The sequence below is a fragment of the Lycorma delicatula genome, chromosome 7 (genome assembly GCF_047948215.1).
Source record: "Lycorma delicatula isolate Av1 chromosome 7, ASM4794821v1, whole genome shotgun sequence".
NCBI classification, from domain to species: Eukaryota; Metazoa; Arthropoda; class Insecta; order Hemiptera; family Fulgoridae; genus Lycorma; species Lycorma delicatula.
The window spans coordinates 60,565,724-60,591,320 of NC_134461.1; the positions used below are offsets into that span (position 1 = coordinate 60,565,724).

Consider the following 25,597-nt stretch of genomic DNA (forward strand, 5'->3'; position numbering starts at 1 on the left):
CTGAGGAATCAAAAATTTCTTTCCAAGAATTTGGAGTGATTGGAATCAGTAAATCAACACCATAGGTGAACAAACAGTTCAGTATGCAATACTGCTTTTATTGCTAGAATTGAAACCAGTAGCATTTGTTAAGCAAAACTAGCAGTCATCATAATGGTTAGTAGGTTCTCACCAAATCTTAGGTATGCCAAAAGGCAAATGTTCTTTTTTTCCCTTTTAACCATTAGGTTAGTTTAATGTAGAACTTGATGCATGCTACATGTGGAGCCAAGGATTTATCTTGATTTCCCAAGGGACAGTCAAAATAATGTTTGTAAGTAGTTTTCAGCAGATTCAATACTGGTTTTCGTTGAATTTTCGTGGTGAATTCTCCACAAACTTAACAAAAAAAATTTTGAAAATTTTTACAAGCCTGATTTCTATTCATTGTAAAATCGTAATGTTTTAATAAATGAAAGTAAACTGAAATATTACAGAAATACTTAATTATAAAAATAATTAAGATTTAATTTATAAATACTTTATTACTTAAAATACTTCATAAATTGTTTCACCATGGAGTACAATAAAACAAAGTGTGAAATACACACACACACACACACACACACACACACACACACACATATATATATATATATATATATACATATGCGCGTGCACACACAACTTAACAAATCTTGATATTCAATAAAACAATATTAAACATTTTTCTGCCATAAAAATCTTTCACTAAATTATATGGCATCACTTATGAAACAATCTTTATAATATGTGTATGATAAAACTACTACCACAACTAAAGAAAACAGTAAGTCATATCAAGACCTGAACTTAAAATGAAAAGAATTTCATTACATTGAATTACTAATTACTTGACTCACTGACATGTCTGGCTTGGTATGAAATGACATCATTCAACTACATACAGACATACTAACTTATTTGCATTGTTTGTTCCACAAATGATAGAACAAATAAATTTATGGGGTTATAACTTAAGAACATCATGTGATGGGTTGTTTTGGAATGCATATTCAGAATATAAAATACTACATAGAACACCTACTCCCTTTTCAGTTCCAAATTTTATATTGACCAGTGTTATTTATATGTTACTAAACTTACTAATAAACTATAATTATACCTTGCTAATAAAATAAAATAAATAACATGTAACAAGCTATAAATAAAAGAACATTTTGGAGGGCAAAGAGATTGTTTAAAAAAAAAAAACTTATTTATTAAAATTATCCATGACAAAAAATGCAAACAAGTGCTAAACAAGTTTCTAAACTTGTTTAGCACTTGTTTAGGTAAAAACTCATTGAAGAAAATTTTTATAGTTTAGATAATTTTGGTTTTCTAATAAACATAATATTTTGGAAAAACCTTCTTTAGATTACTTGCTTAGTTTATTTGCTACGTCACTATAATTAAATGTTAGTTCATAATGCCTACAAAGCAAAAGGATGCTTTTTAAGAATTATGCCTTTTATGAGGCTGTATTTGAAAACATATGTTTTTTATTTTGTTTTTAACTACAAGCTGCCCCAATGAATCTTGAAGCTTGGACTACGATGGCTAATACAGTGGTTGTTTTCCAAACTGAAAACATTCAGTTTAGTTTTCATGTGCAGAAGCAAAGCTTGCTTATAAATACAACTTATTTTTTCATATTACTGCATAGGATTACTTTTAAATATTTTCTAATTCTGCTGTTTATACTTTATAAATTATTAAGTAATTTGCCATAAAAAGAAATGTTATGGTACTGTTTTTAAATGTTATAAAAATGTAGATTTATTCTCAATAAGTATTATAATTTTCAGACAAATGCTATGCAACAAATTAACAAAAATTATAATTTTCTGACATCTATAATCATAGTTTATAATCTACCGTGATTTTATTTAATGAAAAAAAAAAACATGGACAAGCTAAGAATTATAACTCAGGAAATGAGCCACCTTTTTAGAATCATGTCAAGAAACAATATTGCTGTATTGTTTGCTATGTGCTCATAGTTTTGAAATGGAGCCAAAAAAATGTAAAAATAAATATTACCCATAAGCTTACATTATTGAATGATTCAGTATAATCCAATTAACTAGTTCTGTCTTTACTGATCCTGTAAGACCATTTCTGCAATTCTGTTTCTTTCTATTCGAGTTTTGATTGAAAAAATAATCACATTTTATAATTGGTTGTGTATTTTTAGTGTTTATAATTATGAGTGAACTTAAGTCTACCACAAAAAAAAAAAAAAATTAATAAAACGGTAGGGCCGGCTAACTATAAATAGTGTGTATGAGTTTATGAAAGAAGTTGATAAATTTCAGAAGTTGGAAAAAGAAGAAAAACACCTGATTCCCAACTTTAAAGAATTCTTGTAGGCTAGTGCTGAAATAAGATTCAGATAAGTTCAAATAGCACTGCAACTAATTACTTTTAGCATTTTCAAATGTTCAAATCAAACCATTTTTTAACAAAAAACATTATCTTATTTTTGTTCCCCCGGGAGAAAATCCTGGCTACGCCTATGTACTACACTCTTTAACTCTGAGTTATTTAAAAGCACTAAATAACCATAAATGAAGTATTGAATACAAATTATTATTTTATTTCAAGTGAAATGTATAAACAAACTAAAAGATTTTGACATCTATTTATTAGTAAGAATATAATATTCATATTCATTATATATTTCGTCAAGGGGATACACTATTTTTACAGGACTAAATCCTTATTTTATACTGAACTTCTAACCTAAAATAGCTCAATTTATTTTATTTTTTAAAAATTTTAGTTTATTTTCTTTTTAATTTGTCAGTGGTGTGACATTTTAATTCATCGCTATAGTGTACTAACATCTATTGTTCAATGATAAATAACTTATCAATGAGATAAATTTGTCACCTAATGATTTTTTAACAAATATGAATTTACTACTGCTTGAAAACCAGGGCAGACTGGTGTATTATAATTTTATTGAAGAAACTGTTATCTCTTATAGAAAATACATAGAAAACGAATGAAGAAGATAAAATTATAATGAAAAATGCAAATTTACTCATACAAAATATTTAGAAAAATAATTTATATTTTAAAAATAATAAAAAATGTTTCAAATTTACCAATAGAAGAAGGTATAGAATTCCAGCGAAAATCAAATTCTGTGGTCGGTTTTGTTTCAGATATTTTCTGAAAATGGCAGGTATCTGTAAAACAGAATTTATTGAACTATTTTAAAATAAAGTAATAATAAAAAGTAAGTATTAAGATATAATGAAATAAAAAATTAAAAGAGGTAATTGCACATCTTATGAATGACCTTTAAGAATTTTATTTTAATGTAAATATCAAAACAGATAAAATATTCATCCTGCTTTTAATTATTTATAATCATGATAAAAAAAAAAAAAAAAACTAGTTGATTCAATACAAGAGATTTCACTAAATATTTGATAAAAATACACTAAATATTAAAAATAAAATTATTGTTCTAATAACAGTTTATTATTTTGTATGTAATTTCAGGTACATATAATTTATTGTGTTTACATTTTGATATTTTATAAAATACGAATATAATAATGGCTAATAGTATAAAATTAAAAAATGTACAGAAAACTATTAGTATTTCTTAAAAGAAAATGTTAAATCTGGGTTTTTTGTAAGACTATACTAAGTTTTTAAGTACCTTATCTTAAAAAAATTCTGTAAAATTGTTATATAAAATAATTACATATATGAGTATTAAAAAATTCTCAAAGTTGTGAGTAATATGATCTTTTAATTGAAATTCAATTTAAAATTATTATATATTAAATAGAAGAGATTAATAAGATATATTAACAGATTAATAGAATTTTTCTTCTGAAGGATTTTTAAGAAAATTAATTTTCTGCATATTTTATGGGAATGTTGTTAATGGCACTTGCCTTAAAAAGGATAGGAAACCTCTTAGCTATAAGATTGAATAATATATTCAATCTTTGTTATGTTTGTTAATATGTTGTTTATATTAGAAATGGGATTTACTCATTCATACAAGTGCAATACAAAGAACAAAATCAAGTATCACAAATCACCTCGTAAAAACATGATATACAAATAAAGGCAACTGTCAAAGCATCCAAATTAAAAACATAGTATATAAAACCAAGATCACATCTGAGAAAAAATTAAATTATAAACCCACAAAATATGATGAAAACAATATATAATTAATGAACAGACACTAGATGTAAATTATAAATAATGCAAATAATTGTTCATTTTGAATAATTGTTCATTTTTCAAGTTTTATTTTAAACTTCAACCATGTTTCAAACAAAAATTTGTAATTTTAGAACATAACTAATCATTATATTATAGCATTACAAAACTCTAATATTAAATTCATTTTTATTTTAATTAACGTCTGTTAATTAAATTTTTTAACTTACTATTGTAGCATAATAAAAGTTCAGGCTCTTCATCTTCATAAAGATCAACAGCTGCAACTAAATGAGCTTTTGTGCCATCTTGTACAGAGAAAAGATGACTTACTTCTCCAGTTCTTTCATTTACTAAATCAAACTGATGTCTATATCCAACGCAAACCATATTATCAGCTGATCCGCCAGCAGATCCAGCTAATGAAGAGTCTACGAGCGTTATCAAGGACGGTTGCTCACACACTTGAATCTCCTGAAATGAAATTCCAACAATTTGATATTACAACAGTGGATCACTTTATACTTAATTAAGATTTGTCATTATAGAACTTCAATTTGCAACTTACACATGTTAAAACTTATCTCCCTGTATAAATAAAAAAAAAAATTTAAATTTTTTTTTTTATGTTTTTAATCTATTTATTAAAAACATCAATTATTACTGTACTAATAATAAAACGCTGATCAATATGGAGGGTGATGGTGTCTCAGCCTTTTATCAGGAAGATCCCAGGTTCAAATGCCAGGAGGGGTAGGATTTTTTCATAACTAACAAATTTTCACATTGAATGCACATGCAGATGCTTCAAACATATGCAGTGAATTAACTATTAAAAAGATATACACAATCCTAAAATCTGTATGACAAAATTAAGAATATGTTATGAAAGTACTAGTACATAATAAATATAACATAAGTACTACAAAACCTTTTTTTGTCTTTTTGAGTTAATAAAAGAATCCTTTGTCTTTAAAGCAAAAAATTTATTTTTTAATAATCAAATATTTAGTAATTGTACCCCTCAGTGAAAAGAATAAAGACAGTAACTTCCAGGGGGTTCAGCCATAATGATCTAAGACATAACAGTTGTTTTGGGAGTATACCAGGGTTGCTCTTGTAAATTTTCCAGTACTGAAACATTTAATTTTGTATTGTAGCAGATCGTAGGAATATAGTCCACAGTCAAAAGCGGCTGACTAAATGTCACTGTTATGAAAAATGCAAATTCATTTCGATGTTTACATTGATAAGAAGCAAAACTTGTCTTTTTCATGTCAAGAGTTTTAACTGTTTTTTTTATTTTTTAATTAGATTTTTAATGACTTATTTTGTCACTGTTTGCCTACGGATATCCAAGAGCAAGATCCATTTTCATGTGATCTGGTATTTAAGTTATATTTTTATTGGCTTTAAGTTAGAACAAGTTTTATGTGAAAGGACAGTTTTTTAATTCAACAAAAAAACAGTACTGGAATGGTGTTCTGGGACCAGTACATCCATGGAATACACAATAAACATAGTGTGGTTTATTTTTAAGTTATGGCTAGCAAAAGATTTCAGAAGGATCTACAAAATTACCCTAATAAATTCTGCGATTTCTAAAAAAATTGTATTTGTTTATTATATTGATTCATAACAAGCAAGAGCTATTACATAAATTTCAGCAAATGCATTGCGTTTTATCTTTTGTGATCAGTACTTTTAATTAGACATGGCAATTAAATTATATATCAAAGTAACAGGATTTTAACTGATTTACTAGAAAAGAAAAGATTTTTATCCATTATTGATAAGGAGAAAGACAAAAATGAAGTGTTAAATAGATATAATAAAACAGCATCTCAACTGGAGACCTATATTCAAAATTGCATTATTTTTTTTCGATGTTGTATAATTTAATTTGGACATCATAAAAATATAAATTTAAGTTTATCAAATTTTTATGTTATTTCTTTACAATAGACTAGTAAAGAAAATTGGTGAGCATATTTTGAAAAAAAAAATGAAGTTTGTTGTTTACAACTCAAGAATTATTAGTAACATTAACTTAAAGACGGTAGGATTAACACAATTTACTTAAAATTGAACTTGTTTCTTTTTTCTTCTGAACTTCTTTCTTTGAAGTTAGAATGAACAGAAAAGACTGGAGAATTTCATGTAACAAGGAAATAAATAAATCCTGTTTATTAGTAGGATGATAAAAAAAAAATATTGATGTAAATTAAAAATTGTTTAAGATACATATAAAAATAAAATTGAATACTTGAGAATGTAAACTATACCCTTATAAACTGAAAACCATCAACAGTGTCTGTGTCAGAAGCAGGACACCATGCTGTCCATGCTGCTGAATGCCTCCATTGCATAATCAACAACTTTCTTCCTAAACTTACGACCTGTGGATTAAAATGAAAAAAAAAAACAAATAACTATTACAATCATTTATGCAGAGCAATTATATACATTCATTACTTTATAATATTAATATATTTATTTTGTTTCAAATGAATTATTGATATTTCTATAGGTATCAGTTATCAATTATTCAGAAAGGAATTCTTGGTTAAAATTCTGGAAATGTTTCACATAAAATTAATTTTAATTTTATTTGTTTTTATTCTTTCCTTCTAGCCTTTTTCTTGAAACATTTCCAGCAAGTAAATCATAAAAACATTTTCTACTGAAAAGGGGGATACAACCCTAATTCCAAGTTCTAAAGTTTGGAATAACCAGATTTTAAAATGGAGTTAATGTTTTATGAAAGATTGTGCCTCATTTTATGTGCTTTAATTTCTATAAATTTTTTAAATTATTTTTTTCATATTTTTCTATTAATCTTATTTTTTTAAAAGTACATAAGTGAATAAATGCCAAAAAAACCTGTTTTTTGTCAACAGGAGATCAGGCCTCTCAATAAATATTTTAATTTTTTTCCGGGATCACACTGGAGGTTAATCCTCTAAGTTTTGTAAAAATTAATCTTTTATTTTAGTGTCATGCACAATGAACATGATTTTATACACATATACATAGTAAAAGAACCCCTTCACCCAAGGGGTTTAGAACCCCTTCACTAAATGCATATTTTTGTTAAAATGCATATATTGTTGTAAGATGGATAAAATAATGTAGATATTGATATGACTGGAACTGGAGCCCCTTCACCCAAGGGGTTTAGAACCCCTTCACTAAATGCATATTTTTGTTAAAATGCATATATTGTTGTAAGATGGATAAAATAATGTAGATATTGATATGACTGGAACTGGAGTGGGGAGGGTTGTTTATTAATTTGCACATTTGAGTATTTTACCAGTCTGCGTTGAGCACTGGCTTTTGAACGAGGTAGTGTAATCATTTGTAGTTGGTTAAAATATGGTTAACTACTGAAGAATTGAATTCATGATGAAAACTTATTTAGAGACAGAATATCATGTTGTGTCAGCAAACGTTCAGGAAGGAATTTGAAAAGGAAGCATCACTGAAAAGTGTTATTTAGTAGTTAGTTAAAGAATTTTATGAAACAGGTTTTAGTGTTAGACATGTACCCAACATAGATCAGTTTTAACAACACAAATTGTACAGGACATTAAAGCGGCAGTTACAAGATCTCCTTATAAATCTTTGCAGAGACTAAGCCGGGAAAATAACTTTTCACTAGGTTCAGCCCACACTGCAGTGAGGAAAATGCTGAAATGCATGTTTTCCATGAGCTATCTCTAATGGTGATTATGCTAAAAAGGTTCACTACTGTCAATGATTAAAAGACTTTCATTAGAGGCAACATTGGCATTTTAGATCAAGTGTTTTTCACGGATGAAATGCAGTTTCACCTTTGTGGGTATGTTAATAATCAGACCTACTGAACCTAGAGTACTGAAAACTCGTACATTTTCTTTGAATCCCTTGCACCCATAAATATAGGCACATAAAAACACACATACAGATGACTTATTATATGAATAAAAATGTTAATTTAAAGTAGTTGTTCATTTATTATTATAATTTTGTTGGATAATTCTTTCTAAATATTGTCTTTTAATATTAATCAGACTCAAATAGCTAATATTCTTATCAAAATTATGTATTATTAACTCATGATAATTTCATGATTCGTTAATTATTTAAGATTTATGACTATAATATAAAATTTCTGTAAGAAACATAATAAAATATCTGCCTATAATTAAAAAGTGAAATATTGCGGTTTGTTATCAGAATTTTTAAAATTATTGCACAAAATAAAAAATAATGCCTGTATGAACTCATTCTGGTGTTCTTTATTCTGTGCTGTAATTAAGGGAATTATTTTCTGGAACAGTTCAGAGGACTGTGAGACTGTAATATTAACCACAGTTTAAATGAAAGTGAATGAAATTAAAATTGGGCAAACAGGGTCAAATTTAAAGCTGGAGATCATTAACTTTTTATTTTTTTTAACCTCTGGGACCACCGTTAGGTATTGCTTCAGAGGATGAGATGAATGACAAGTAGTGTGTGAAAGTGACATGTCTGACTGAAATTCAAACCTGGGACTCATGGCAAACCCAGGATTTCATCCAGGACCTCCAGGTGAAAGGGCGAGATGCTACCACTTGCGCCATGGAGGTCGGCAGAGGAGATCATTAACTGTTATAAATAAACCTCATTCTAATTTTGTAGAAAAAGATATAGAAAGGATCAGCATCTATGAGGATTATAAAAAAGATTAACAAGCACAATAATGTTTTATAAAACGTGTGGCTTTGAAAAGAGAGAGCTCTGTGTATTTATAAAAACAGTAATATGCAGTTAAGGCCTATGCAGTTTAGAAACCATTTTCTTCATTACAATAAAGCTTAATAAAAATATCTTTTCTTTTTAAACGTTACTAGAGCTTGGAACCCAAACATTTAGTACTGACCAATTAATTCTAAATAGAGTGGTAGTTCTCTTGATTAAACCAAGAAAGTTCTAAGAGAAATAATCTGGTATTATTGGAGATATCAATTTCCAGTAAGAAATGGAGCCCAGGAGATTTTATTTTTGTTTTACTTATTTTATATATAATATATATATATATATATATATATATATATATATATATATATAATTTCCTTTTTGGATCAGCCATCTGCTAATATATTCTCATAGAATCAAATTTTTGTTGGTAGTGATACTTGATTCTACAAGAAATATTTTTTTTTTATTGCCAACCTCAGTGGTGAAGTGGTAGCTTTTCTGTTTTTCATGTGGAAGGGTCTGGATTTGAATTCTGTCAAATTAGGCATTTTTCATAAGCTAAAAACTTTCTTTATCTATCATTATAAAAAAAGGAAAGGTAAGAACTACAACTGAGTGTCAGCCTGAAAATGCTGAAGTAAATAAATATATGAAATATAAAAAAATGAAAAAATGAGGTAGCATATGATCAATAAACAAATACCAACAAACGAATGAGTCTGATAAATGTGAGGAAATATTGCTTAGAGAATAACTTCTGAAAATAATTCAGAAAATGACTTCATAAAGTATCTACTAATATCTTTTTCTTTTTTTATAAACCCACCATTCTTAAATGAGATCCACCAGGTCTACTAACAGCATACATACTACATCCTCTGGTTCTTTCGAGCCTGTGTTCTTTTAAATCTAGACGGCTTTTCACATTTTCTCCAGTTGACCCACTACTCGAGTCACCTTCAAAGTCTGATAACCTGAATACATGGATCTTACTATCTCTACCTGTGAATAAAACAAATATTCATCACACAATTGTTTTACTTCATTTGTACAAATTCCTATACAATTACATCAGAACTATATAAACTGTAGAAATATGTAAACAGAGTGTAAATATTTATTTGCTCATTGTTAAACTTTGTTTAAACATATTTACTAACAAAAAGTTAATATTTTTAACTGATTTAAGATTTTGTCTTTCACTTAGTTCAAGCTATAAAATAAAAAAGAAATATTTCTGGTGTTTTTGTCATTAGTAGTTTCTAATCCTTTGTATTTTGTATTATAACTGTTATTTAGTGGACTGGAGTACCATCTCATTGAGTTTATTTCAGTTAAGAAATTATACAATTTATTTATTTATAAGTGGATATTTTGTTTTCCTTAACTCAACATTTGAATAATAAAAATTACTGTTTCTTTTATGCAAGAAATTTGGATTTACATTCGTATTTTATTAACTTAAATCAAAATAATAAATTGGGTACACTGAAGAAAGGAAACAAAATGCCATTTCACTCTTCAATTTCACTTATATCGTCTTATATTTTATATTTCGTCTTGTTATATTTCGTCTTATATAGGATATTTATTGTTTCAGAACATGGTAAAAATTATCTTCATGTTTGACACATAAGGCCGTTAGTCAATAATATTTCAAGATAAATGAGGTCAGGATAAATGAATATCACATTAACAAAACAGGATAGATTTTAAAGACAACTGTCTTTGACAAATGATGCCTTTTGTAATCATTATACTGATAACTACCACAAACTGTTACAAACAAAGGTCACAATGATATTTTCCCACAATTACAGTAAAAATTGAACTTACTGTCCATACCTTAAATAAGTTTGAGAAGCCACAAAGAAACTGACAAACACTTATACTTGTATGTAGCTTATAGTACATACTTTATTCCACTGTATGCATACAGTACTGTAAGTCATCTTATTTTCCTACAATAGGATAAGAGCATAAGATATAAGAAGATTTAAAAAACCAAATAGAAAATTATATCAGTTGGGAAAAAATGACACCATTTTTTACTAATTAAAAACAAAATGTTATTTGAAATTCATCAAACGTGAGTTAAAAAAAATACTTTTATTGTAATTTTGGTCCAATTTATCAACTTTCCCTTTACACTAGAACTATAAGTAAAAAATTAATACATTTTGTTAGAAATCCCACTGTTTTTTAATAAAATTTAATAGTATTATTTGAATCAATGAATCCAATTAAGCAGTCAATTATAAGAAAATGAAAACTTATCTTTTTTTTTAATTCCAGTAAAAAAAATTTGTAGAGTTCCTTCATTTTCAGTTATTTTTATAAATAATGTGAAATTATTAAAAATGTGTTATGAAATAAAAAAAAAATTTAAGACTGATTTGTTAAATCCTTTCATTAAAAATTTTGTTTTAAATTTCATGAGACAAGTAATTTTTAATAATTCAGTGTAAAAGAACTCATAATTTTTATCTCTGAAAAAATTTATTCATTGAAAAATAAAGAATTAATCTTTTTGTAAAAATATCTTCTTTGTTTTTATTGTGTTATGGTATATACATTAAAAATAATATTAATAGTATAAAAATAATTAAAATAAAGTTTAAGATTAGTTATTACGTTTAACAGTTATGTTAAAAGTTTAAGATAATAAATCAACCATTTTATAAGATCATTTAATTAAATAAAAAAAATTGAAATTAAAATTGATAGTTTTTGTTAACATAAAACAAAAAAGAGATCTTATTAAAGAATGATTATTCTCTTGGTTTGAGAAAATATTAATCTTTTGTTATAAAATTAAAAAAAATTTGAATTTTCTTCATGCTTAAAAATTAGCAAAATTGTTAAAAATAAATAAAATATACAAATTAAAGCATTACCTTTATCTGCACGAAAAAGCAAAATTCCATGAGCTTCTACAACATTTAGTTGTTTGACTAATATTGCTTTATCAAATATCTGACGATGTGAAATACCATCTGAAATGAAAAATAGTAAAAAGTAGGGGTAGAAAAAAATTTGGGTGAAAGCAAACATATGAGGCATGTTTTTTTTAAATAAATATAGTTTGATATAAAAATAACGAGTAAATATTTTTTGAAAAAATTAATGTTCACCTGAAAGCTGGATGGATCTTAATTTACAAATATTTTATATAAATTCCACTTTTAATTAAGGCACATGTGTATCATGTACATTATGTATAGCTTCTGCATTCTAGTTTCATAGAAATCTGCTGTCTGAGAAGATAACCCATTGCTGAATGGATGATTTGACATTGTTGTGACACTCACATTTGGCTGAACATTGTCATGAAGCAGTTCGATTCCTATACTGAGCATGACATGCCTTCTGTTTTGGATTACACAATGCAGTTTAGTCAGGGTCTCATGATATATCTTGGCATTTATCGTTTCACCAAAGCAAAATAATCAACACAAGCAATGGCCCCTGTCTATCCCAAAATACTGTACACATAATTTTCTGGAATGACAGTGTTTGTTTGAACTTCACATTCCTGAGAGATGTTGAATGACTCCATTCCATGAACTGTTGTTCTGATTCCAGTGTAATCTCTAAGACACCCATGTCTCATCACAATGGAGCTTAGAAACGGATCGCCTTCATTGCTGTATCCAGTGAGAATACTTTGTGAAATTAAAGGAGATTCATTATGTAGTGATGAAATCATAAACAGTCTATTCTCACAGTCTTTTACATTTACTCTCTGCTCCAGGTCATCAGTAATGACAGACGATGGCCTATTCCGTGCCATGTCATGTACGTTAGTATAGCTCTCTTTAAATAACCTAATCCATTTCTCTCCACTCCATCAGATAGTATTATCCCTGTACACTTCACTAATCTGTCAATGAATTTTGTTTGCTTTCGTACCCCTTGCATTTAAGAAACAAATTACAGCACATATTTCACAATTGATAGCACTCTCTATAATCATAGACATTTTAAACGTGCTCAGGAAACTGTAAACGAAGACTAATAATCATGTAATGGGCATCAGTAGCAAGCCAGTAAATGTAGTTACTCAGTGTACATGCATGAAATGACGACAGCTGTGCTGCAGCGAACTTATATCATAACTGTACCTACTTAAAAAAAATACCTTTTATTACAGTCCATAAAACATATTTAAACTGACTATAGAAAATAATGATGATTTGCGACAGAGAATTATTTTTATAGACAATCTATTTTGATTAAATAATTGCAGTCATTTGTAGCGATAAAAATACACAATTCATTAAAGTTATTATTTTAGTTTTATTTTATTCTCAACTTCATGAAGAAATCTATATAAGTTGGTCAAAAACTTTTTGGTAATTATTAAAATGAACTTCTTTTTAACATACTGACCATTTTGATCTGTTTCTCATCAATTTCAGGGTAATTTTTTTAATTACCCACAATACATTTGTAAACAGTTAAAAAGATGTAACTATATATTCTTGATTAGTAATGGTGACGGTTTTATAGATGTAAATGGGAATGCTAGTGAAGGTTGCATGATCACAAGTTTGTGATTCATTGTATAACTGCTCTTTATGAGAATTTTATAATGTAGCTGCTATGGCTTCTTATTACAGAAAAGATTATGTATTTTTCTATCTATTTATACATTGACCATGAATGTGTACATTAAAAATTAGGACATGTTTGATTTATAAAAAATGGGACAAATTCATTTTTAAACCTTTAAATTTTAGAAAAGCAGAACTTGCGTTTTAGGTAGATCCTTAACTAAAAGGAGATGATAACATAACTAACCAACCGGCTTGGTGAAGTGGTTAAACTCATTGTAAATCAGCTGATTTCAAAGTCGAGAGTTTTCAGGTTTGAATCCTAGTAAAGGCATTTGCTTTTATTCTGGTTAGAATACAAGACTGTGGATGTATTCTTTGGTGGTTGGGTTTCAATTAACCAGATGTTTTAGCTTCATCCAGCCTGAGTCTGTACAAGACTACACCTCACTCACACATCATGAACAATGGACATAGCTGTCTTTGGGCCCCAAATCCAGAAAGTTGCATGGGATAACTGGAGACTTAAGTATTAAACTCATAGTAAATAATCAAGGTAAAAAAAAATATTACCTTCTACTACAAAGACACCAGAATCAGTAGCAACAACTAAACGAGTTTCTCCCCATGAATCACCACAAATAATTTCATTACTAAAATCAGGATAAAAGCAATGAGGTTCCCATGGTGCTCGTTTAAATAGACCAGTTGTTGCAAGACTGGTGGGTGCATCACCTTTCATAATTGTATCAAGTTTTAATGCTTGGCCAATTCTAACAAATTCTACTTGTCTTGCCTCTTCTTTCCGTCTTGAACCTCTTGGCGGATCTGCCAATACATCACTAAATGCTCTTCTGTTTAACATAGTCTGCAATATAAAAAATAATCTTGTGTAAACATTATTATTTTAATTTAAAATTTTTGATTGATAATAGTGCTTCATAAAAAGCAAAATATGAGGTCTATTCAGAAAATAACCGAATATTTTTAATTACGCACCAACGGAGATATTTAGGACAGTTGGCAGCATTGTGTTCCACATAACCTCCTCTGTAACCACATGTTCTTGTTTTTTGATTTGTTGTTTAGTTTTCCTGTTACTGTTATTTGTGTGCAACATGTTTAATTGTTAGTAGCAATTTTTTGATGATTGAAATTCTGTCTCAGTATCGTAGCCCAGCTTTTGTCACCCATTATGATCCTTCGCATTAATCTTCCATCGTCATCAGCTTGTTCAAGAAGTTGCCGACAAACATTCACTTGATGTTCTTTCTGCTGTTCAGTCATAAAACGAGGTACAAACTTTGCTGCAACTCAATGCATGTTCAATTTTTCAGTCAAAATGGCACGGCATGATCCAATCAAGATGCTAACCTCCTCTGCAAGTTCTCTGGCAGTCAATCAGCAATTTGCGTGCACCAGATTGTTGATTTTCTGAATGTGAGTGTCATCAGTTGAAGTCAAAGGCCTTCCTAGTCTAGGGTCATCTTCGATTGACTGACGACCACTTTTAAATAGTGAAAACCATCTGTAACATTACGTACGACCCAGAGCATCATCTCTGTAACTTGTTTCAAATGTTGAAACGTTTCTGTGAAAGTTTTCCCCAGCTTAATACAAAATTCGATACTAACACTTACACGTTGCACTCAAATAACAATAACATGAAAACTAACGAGATATCAACAATTCAAAAATGTGTGGTTACAGAAGAGGTTAAGTGGAACACAATGCTGCCAACTGCATGTCACTAAATATCTTTGTTGGTGTGTAATTAAAAATTTTCGGTTATTTTCTGAACAGACTTCATATTTCAGTACTGAAACAGCTGGAATCCCACCAATGAAACCCCTTCATGTAATCCATCATCAAACTTTACATAGTACTGTTAAATTAAAAATGTTGGATTAATGAGGTAATTGCTTTTAATTTGGTAATTGCTTCTACTTGTTGGATCTCAACAAAATTACTTTTGAAACTTTCAACAGTGAACATTAAATACTCACTGTCGCTACTGCTAAGATATGTGGCATTTCTGTCAATATGGAATAAGTCACCACAAAACTAACTGCTGATATATCAGATCATTTTTTTTCTTATTGCTAATCTTTTGTTAGAATTGTTTTATTTTTCACTGTAGAAAAAGATTAATCTAGTGAGCATAAATAGTTATTGCTTCTCGAGTATTTTTCTTAAAAGAATTTTATGTTACAGGTACAGTAAAACCTCCCATGTCTAAAACTCATATATTCGATTATCTTTTTCTAACTGAAAAGACTTAGAAAAGGAAAAAATTTTTCATTTATAAATCTGTATTTTTATAGCAATATCAAAGACCAAGTTAAATATCATGCACTATAATGTAATTTAAATTATAGTTCAATAAATATGTGTTATAATTTTAAATTGAAAAGAAATTTCTCATTTCAGGAATTTTTAATAAATTTGTACCTACGATATGTTTTTTCACATTATTCTGGTTATGATAAGTTTCACAGTACTACATTAATTAGTACTACATAGTAAATTACTATATTTATTTATCAAATGTTAAAAATAATCTGATTGTGTTTCAAGTTCATAATAACAAACTTAAGCTGTTTAAGAAGTGTAACTTTATCTACTTACAAGAAACATGTAATCTCAGTGAGATCATGTTACATTGTGTCAATAATGTACATATTTCATCACAACTGTCCACACTGTACTATTTTAATAACACCATGCATATGGATGTAATGACCATGGACCCTTCAACTATCATTTTTTGTTTTGAATTTATACTAACAAAAGGCTGCTGTAAACCATATTACAGTTTGATGGTCCTGTCTAGTTTTGATGATTGCAAGGTGTTAGGAGGCTCATATTTATTTGATAAACGCTGCAAATTAGTGATTGTAAACTAAGGTTATTCATTTAAAAAACATAATTTGATTGGAAACAGTCTTAGACAGGCAAGATCTTCCCAATTGGGCTATACATCACCAAAAAATATTGCACCCCCAAAGAAAATGGTCTTTCTAAGGATCATCTTTATCCCAAATTATTAGGCATTTGAAGTGTATGACTGAACAACAAAGTTTTTGCCAACATAAACTGACTAATTCTGAGAGAGTGACAGTTACTGAACTCCATTCACCAAATTACAAGGGTAACAAGACATTCAAACTCAATTAAAAGTAACCTTACCTTTAATTGCTTTTGAACCTGGGCCCTCCAGCATCACAGAAAAACTGTCATAACTAAGAGACAATAATTCTAACCCATTATTGGATGGCATATTATTATTGTTATTCCAAAGTTTAATAATTAATTAATCATTAGAGTCACAGAATAAAAAGTATCAGGTATGCAAACATATTCCAAATCTACTAGTCCAACTATATCATAACTGATAAAAGTGAAATTGTATTAATCAAAGATAGAAATTGAAAGTAAATTTTACTTCATAATATATTAAACTAACTCTTATCAGTAACACCTGTGCAGTTGCTGTTGATTAATGGATAAAAATCACTACTTGTTGGTATTGTATAAACTTTATATATATATGGATATATATTATAAATATATTTACACTTACATATATGATTTACATTTACTTGATGACTTATTACAAACAAGCTGTTAGTACCTGTTTGCATACTAGTATCAAAAATAACTTTTTTTTTTAAGTTGTTTGTTTAGTAAAACTTATTTTCTAAAGAAATGTTAATGCTTATTCATCAATTAACTATGCAATTCCCAGTATCTTTTAAACACAGTTACCTGTTCTATTTGCAAAATGACATTCAACAGGATCTATTGTTATTTAGGAAGATAACTGCCTTCTGTTAGAGCTACAGTGACTTTCAGTAATATCAGGAAAGAATAAGAAAGGTAACCTAAATAAACTGATTTGAATCATTACAATAATCATCATGCTCTAGTGTACTGTGAGATTTAAAACTGAGATCAAATCACATAAAATATGTAATTTATATGATCTTATTTTAAACTTAAAAAAAAACTTTTTTTATTTAACTGTATGTTCCATGCAGTGCAACAAGTTTTATGTGAGTTAGTATAAAAAAAAAAAAAAAAAATAGTACCATTAAGTGAAGTATTACTGCCTTTGTAAAAAATGGGGAATGACAATGGTCATTGAAGTACAGCATTACCATTGAAAAACAACGTGAAAATTGAAATATAGAAAAAATACTTTTTATTTATTGGTGCAAAATGGGACAGAAAATACATGTGTTTATTGCTATAACATAATTTTGATTCTAAAAATGGTAAATTTATTTTGTCAGTAATTTTTTTTATGAATCATATAACACTGGAAAATAAAGAAAAGAGAAGATTTTCATGTAAATATGTAATTAAAATCAAAATCCAGACATTGTCATTTGGAATGTTACAAGAAGGCATAGGAACAGGTATGATGTGATATGCAAAATAATCATAATGCAGGCATCATACTGAAGGTAAACTTAAGTAGATGTAAAAAAGAATACAGATCAACTTACAAGACAAAGTAAACTATATTACTAGGAGGATCTTGAGAATTGAGATATCCTCATGAAGATTGACAAGAACTACCTTGAAACTTTCTTTGAACTATCTAGTAGGATATACCATTTGGAAGAATGACCTGAAAACTTTGTGAAAATGATAATGATACAAATTCCAAAGAAAACTGGTACTAGGAAGTGTACAGATCACAGAACAATAAGTTTAATACACCATGCTGCTAAAGTATTGTTAAAAGTCCTAAACCAAATGTTGGTAAGAACAGTGGAAGAGAATACAGCGAGAGGAATAGTTGGCTTCATATAAGGAAAAGGACCAGAGATGCTACAGGACTACTAAAGATGGTTGGAGGAGACATTTGGAGAGAGAAAGAGTGAAAGAGGAGTGAATCTGTGTTTCATAGAGTTGGAGAAGACATTTGATAAGAGCCAAATGCTAGATAAAAAACATATTAGAAGAAAGAGAAGAAGGAATAAGAAGAGGAAGAAGAAAAATAAGATGCATAAGCTTTGCTGAAGATACAGTAATTCAAGTTGATGGCACAGATGCACTTCAGAGATTGTTAACAGCCCTGGAGGAAGGGTTTGGAAGTGTATGGAATGAAAGTAAATATAGGAAAAACTAAAGTAATAGAAGTAAAAAACAAAGAGAATTTTGTGGTAAAGTCAAGTGAAAGAAGAATAAAAAAAAAAATAAATTACAGATATGTGGGGACTATATTGACAGAGAACTGGAAGAATGCAATAGATATAAAAGGAAGGGTAGCAATGACAAAAAAAAGGCTTAAGAAGACAAAATTTTATATAAAATAAAAGCCTCAAATTAAAGTTAAGGAAGAGCCAAATACTGTGTATGAAATATTTATGTATAGTAACAAAAGAAAGAAAAGAGTGTTTTGTGACAATACAGTTCTCACAGCCATTTAAAAATACTGAGTCAACCATTGTCTTCTAAAGTTTTAGCTGGCTGTTAATTTTGGCTTTGTTTCTTCAAATTCCATCTAATATTTCCACACAGCTTTGAAGTTGTTTGAAGTTTGGAAGCATGGATGATGAGAGCAAGGGAAAGGAACGAGATTTAGCTTTTGAAATGTGGATATGGAAACATCAGATGGATGAATAAAGTGAGTGAGGTATGAGGAAGAAGTAAAATGATTAAAGAAGAAAGTGACTGGTTAGGACATGTGTTTAGAAGAGGTGGAATCTTTATAACTACACTGGAAGGATCAGTAGAAGAAGAAATGAACTGAGGAAAAAGAAGGATGATGTTAATGAGGATGAGGTGAATATTGGAAACTACAAGGGAACAACAGAAAAAGCTTGGGATAAATATGGATAGAGACAGTGATAACATAAGGGCCCTGCTGGCAGGCAGAATACTAGATGATGATGTTCTTAAAAACACAAGGATGAGCATGCTAATTACCAGCCTGATAAACTAGTGATGACGATAACAGAGTAAAGTGGAGGTGAAAGTCATAATGCTGACCCTAGATGGTTGTTTTGAGAAAAAGAAATTATTTTATTTGGTTTAAAATTTTAATAAGGAAATTAAGTGCAGAATATAAGATCGCAGATTACTGCGAGCACAAAGGACTATAGCGTTTTAATTAGTCAACAGCACTGTGAAAAATTTTATAAGGCTACACTAAAAATGTTAAATTATAAAAATGTATATTAGAAATTATCAATTCAAAAATTATTTCTGTTGTTTCTAAAATATAAGTTTTAGTTTACTAGTAATTTAATTTCTCCATAAAATAAAAATACCTACCTAAAATTTAAAGAAATCTGTTTAAAATTGTGTCTCTTTGAAAACATAACTGTTTTTTAATCTTAATACAGAAAACGTCCATTAAAATCTCAATTTCATGATCTCAAACTTCATTATTATTTGAAAAAAAATCAATTTACATTTTTAGATCTGCCAACCTAAATATTACTACTGGAATAAATTCTCCTGAAGCTTCTCAAATTTTATTTTATATAAATTCAAAGTAGATTTAAAACAACATTGCACTTTACAAAAATAATTACTAGCATCATTAATAAAGATAAAGATCAGCATCATAGATGGTAGATTACATAAAGTACAGTATAGGAAGATTTACAATGGATTGCGATAAACACTCATTATTTGCAGGCATTGCTAAAAAGGGTTTGGAGAATGTTTTTTAATTTGGAAGTGATTTAAATTCTTATTAGGTTTCCAATGATTATAAAATCCACTTTGTCAACAAAAAAAAATTACATGACTCTATTGTACTCTAAGTTATAATACAATTTACATGTAAATACATAACATAAGTTACGTTACAATTTATTGTACTTTGAATACAATAAGTTTTGTCAATGGAATGGTTCCAAAACGCATCACATATAATAAAAAATGAAGCTATGAAAGGTAAACAGAAGTACCAACACAGAAATTATAGTGTTCTTAGAAGAAAAGATAATAGTAATTATTATCTTAATATCAACTTAAGTTTTAATATAACCTTACAATTTTAAAGGAAAATAAGATTTTTTTATATTATAAGGTTCTGTTTCATCAACAAGTTTTTTTATCATAGATGAGGACATTACTAAATTCTTTCTTGATATTTTCTTTTTAAGTCTACACTTATTTTATCGTTTGATATTTTCTTTTTCATTCACTTCTGTGATCCTTACAGTTTCTTTAGTTTCAAAATATTCAACAACCAGCATACAAGCTAATCAAAGACCTTTGGAAAGGATATTATGTTATTTGAAAAATGAATCATTTAAAATTTAATTGCTTTGTATATCACATTTCATCATGTTGAAGAAAAAAATCACAAACAGATGACTGCTGCATCCCTCCATGAAGGAGCAGTAACGTCTTTGGCTTCGATCTGGAAAGTTCTGGGCTTGAATCCTAGTCAGACTTGGCATTTTTCAAACACTACAAAATTTATACAACACCAAGAAACTATAACAGGCATCAGCCTATTGCTTCTAGAGTAATTAAATAAGTGAGAGTGAATATTGTGGAAACTTTTAAAGTGTATTTTTATGTAAGTATACTTTTAAAAAATATACTTAACAGCAATTTCATCTCACATCAAAATAAAATTGTTAATTTGAAATCTATGACCTGCATCTAATGAGCATCCATTGGCATGTTTCTAACACAAGCATCACACAACAGCTACAATATATACATAAACCAGATCATACATAACTTGTAAAAAGAATCAAAGTATTTAACAGTAACAGTGATAGTGGTAGATATGATGAAAAAAGTTCAGAGAAAGAAACAAGAGGTGGGCAGATTCTACATACAAATAGTAAACAAGTAAAATTAATTACAGTATTGTGTTTGAAAAAACATATATACTGACCAGCTGTTGTTGATAAAGATTAGTAATCTGTAATAAATACATAAATAATATTATGCATGCAATAATAAAACAAATGTAATAAATTATGTTTTATTATTAACTCTTTCAGTGTTAAAAAATTTCTTTTCAGCAGTTCAGTTTTTCTTGTTTTGATAATTTATGTTTTTGGAGGATATGAAGTAACTATTTTAATTATATGATGATTTATAAAAAAGTAAAAAAGAAAATATGATGATACATCAACAATAGTATGTACAGCTATTTCCTACATACTTACTTGAATAGCATTAATAAACACACAGGGTAAAAATTCCTGATCTATTTTAAATAATCATTAAAATGTTTTTAACAACGTTAAATTTTGCATCTTTTCTTTCTGTTACATTATGAGCTTCTAAGCAGTTGCATACAGGCGAGAGAGTTTATATTTGTATATTATAACAGAATGTCACATATATTGAAAGAGCTAATAATATAAATAGTAAAAATAGTAAAAATATTATTAATTCATTTTAAATGGATAAGTATATTTTGACATCAATAATTTTTTACATACTTAAAATGAATCTATTTCAACTGAAAGATGGTATATCACAGATGACATTAAGTAAGATAATATTTTTATATCATCACGGTAATCTAAACTTTTAGTTAAAATGTTGTTATACTTGCTTTCAAAATATGTGGAGTAATGTTTTCAGAAGAGTGTTTTGAAGGAAATTATTCAGTTCCTTCATTTGTGGAGTTGGAGGAGGCATTGTTTATTTTTTTCAATTAGTACTAGCTGCCATGGTCATTAGACAATTTCAACAGAATGCAGTTTTACTGGATTCAGGTTCTTTAATTTTAATGGTCTGTAAAAACTGATGTATATTGCTTTGGCCTTTTATCATTTCTTAATACCTTTCAATTTTCAGGATGCTTCCTGGGACTTTACAAATGTTGAAGCATCAGGTTGTGTACAGTTAGTTGGACTTGGTAATGATACCCATCTTTTATGGTTATGAAATACCTTTTATACAAGAAAAAGGAAGGAAATTTTTTTTTAAATTACTTTTTTACTTAATTTACTAATCTTACTTTTTTTTACTAATCATATTTATCCCTTTCAAGAAGTTCTCCTCCATTGTTAAATTGAAAATAGGTTAGAGCAACAGTATTATGCAACATTAAAAACTATTGAATATAAAGTTCCAAAACATGGAAGAATTCTCATAGTATAGTATCTATTACTTCAGGATCTTCTTCCTCGCTGCCTCCCTCAAGTGCCATATCACTTACAAATAAAACCTTTGTTAATGTTATGATCATCAACATCACCATCACACATGAGTGACATGAAATGTTTGATATTAAATCAATCATACCAATCAGTATATGCATATAACTCAAAATTCCTCCCTAAAATATGCAACTTCTTCAGATTTTCTGTTAAGATTTTACTGAATTTGAAACAAAATTTCATACAAACATGTTGTTTGCTCTTCATGTTAGCAGACTGGAAATGAAACAATGTACAGTGACATGACAAACAGACCATTATTCTTAAAGAATTCCACTATGCAGCTCTGCTAGTAGAATGAATATTGATACACCCTTTCAAAAGTTTTGTTTCTCTTTGGACAAATCTTATATGTGGTCAAATAGTATTTGTTTTGTTGTGTTTGTTCTCATAATATGGTTTTGTTTTGTCAAATTTTGTATAACTTTAAGTAGCACATTTTTCTAATTTATAATAATACACCCTACTCTAGTTATTTTATAATTTGCTCTGAAATCATCTACTGGACAAAAGTAATTTGAAAGCGATTTTGATGAATTTTTAAAAGTTTTCACATTTTATCATGTTGATGATCTGAAATTTTAATATACTGACACCACAGTATAACTTCAAGAAAATTCTAACATGAATATGATAAACTTGTATATATTCAAAAACAGGAGGAACTAACTTAATAAATAAATGAACCCAGAATTAAGTCCAGATCTCTTGAAAGGATAATTCTACATATTTAGCGAGCAGGTTTTTTATTTACATTTGTTTTCTTTTAAAAAGGATTACTATATTGTGCAAATCATTGATTCCTGTATTAAGTTAATTTGGTAAAGGAAGTTGATTTAGAAGCGCAAAACTATGAACTGGATGATTAAAAAAGGACTTCACAACTTAAAAAGCATATAAAATTTATTTAGATAACTTACAGATTAGGTTGAGGTCTCATTTCATAACAAAACATATCAAGTTTTAATTCATTTAGTTCATTAGTACTGAAACTGGCCACCAGCACTGTCACCAGTGTTGTTAAAAATGAATACATTTACTGGTGCTTGCTGTGTGTTTTGGTTTCCCAATCTGCAGTTGAATGTAATTTTCATAGAGAGGACGAAAGGGAGCCTCCTAGTAGTCATACAATTTACTCTTGGCACCAAACCTTCATTGAGACAGGTTGTTTTGTTAAACATACAAAATCACCAGGGCAGTTGTTCCACGTATCCTTGAATCTGCTGTGGAACAACTCAAAGAAACCTTTGCACATAATCTGAAGAAATCAACTCGATGTTCATCATGTAAATGACTGCACTTGAAGCCGTAAAAACTAACCATGCTTCAGCACGTACAGATAATGACAAAGTTGTTTGGCAGGAGTTTTGTGTGGAAATGAAGAATAGAATTGCAGACAATGATTTTAGACAATGTAATTTTTAGTGAAAAATCAACATTTCACATTTCACATCAGTGAAAAGTTGAACAACCTAACTCCCAAATATGGGGTAGCAAAAACCCTCATGAAACTTTATAGCACATTCGTGATAGCCCTAAGGTCAAGCAAAGACGGCCTGTTCTTCTTCCAGGAGGCAACTATAAAGGCATTGTCTTTCTGGAAAAGACTTAAAATTGTCTAATTCCTCAGTTAGATAATGATGATGACCAATATGGACACCATTACTATCAGAGAGACAGACCACCTCATTACCAACTAGAAGTCTGAGATTTTTTTTTGATACTAGATTCCCAGGTCTTTGGATTGGTTATGAAGTCGTATGGCCACCTCGCTCCCCTGATTTGACTCTACTAGATTTTTTCTTGTGGGGTTTCGTACCATCAAGATCGGGTTTATGTACCACCCTTGCTAGCTGATCTTGTTGAGCTAAGACTTTGAATTAAGACTGCAGCTGCAGAGTAATACCTGATTTGTAGGTTACAGTCTGGAATGAAATCAATTTCAGACGGGATGTATGTTGCAATACAAATGGAAGCCATACTGAACCAAAGTGAATGTTGGGTGACAAACTTTGTTTTTCTGTGAAATGAGACCTCAACCAAATTCATAAGTTATCTCAATAAATTTTTACATGCTTTTAAAGTTGTGAAGTTCTTGTACCACCTGGTAGTTAAATACACAGAGTATTCCATACACACTGAAATTAGAAGAGAAAGGAATGAAGTATGTCAAATCAAACAAATGAAAAAAAAGTTGATAGTTAACATAAGTTGATACAGGAGAGTTATAAATAGTATGGTGATTCTGCAAATGAACAGAATTAGAGAATAAAGAATAAAAACAATAATTTTCTCAATTATTAGTTAACTTATATAAACAATTAGAACATAAACGAGAACTATTGACTATCAAGTAAAGGACCTACAAAGACAATTATCATTAAAATAAAATGCTGAGAACTGTTAAGTAATTGATAATATTCTTTTTTTTTTTAAAGTAAAAATTCAAACGTAAAAAGCTTCCATTTTTAATAAAATAGCTCTATGATAAATATTTATAAAGAATTAAGATTACTCTTTTTATACTATTGGCACAGTATGGAAAATTATGACACAGAACTTGTTGACTTATGACAATTGATGTAGGTTGTATTTAAACCACAGAAAGTAATATATAGGCAAAGTATATACAATATACAATCTGAATCACAACCTTTTTCTTGTTTTGCATTCTGGTTTTGTATTTGTGTCACATAGTTGTGCATATTTTCATTTTTGTTAGGGAAATAGAAATCTTTTTTAAGTAACAGGCATTATATTTTTATGTGAATTATTTGTTTTGTAACAAAAATTTATTGTAGTTGATTTTAATAAAATTTTAATAAAAATTAATAAAAAAATTAAGAAATTCATTTTGTCTTGTAATTTCTACTTTTATTGATATGTATACTTGTACTGACATAAATAACTGACCAAAAGTATACTAAATACTAGAAA

General features: G+C 28.6%; 1 protein-coding gene across 3 annotated transcripts in view; it reads right to left on the reverse strand.

Moving 5' to 3' along the window:
- LOC142328128 (GTPase-activating Rap/Ran-GAP domain-like protein 3) overlaps positions 1-25,597 on the reverse strand; it is a 514,058-nt gene that overhangs the window by 10,266 nt on the left and 478,195 nt on the right. For 2 of the 3 annotated variants that reach the window (XM_075371662.1, XM_075371661.1), the window contains exons 16-22: positions 21,379-21,405; positions 14,073-14,367; positions 11,841-11,939; positions 9,770-9,945; positions 6,504-6,617; positions 4,449-4,692; positions 3,135-3,218 (exon numbers count right to left, since the gene is read on the reverse strand). In XM_075371662.1, coding sequence (XP_075227777.1) covers positions 3,135-3,218; positions 4,449-4,692; positions 6,504-6,617; positions 9,770-9,945; positions 11,841-11,939; positions 14,073-14,367; positions 21,379-21,405 — 1,039 coding nt within the window. The remainder of the gene's footprint in view (positions 1-3,134; positions 3,219-4,448; positions 4,693-6,503; positions 6,618-9,769; positions 9,946-11,840; positions 11,940-14,072; positions 14,368-21,378; positions 21,406-25,597) is intronic. The other variant, XM_075371663.1, reaches the window with a different exon arrangement.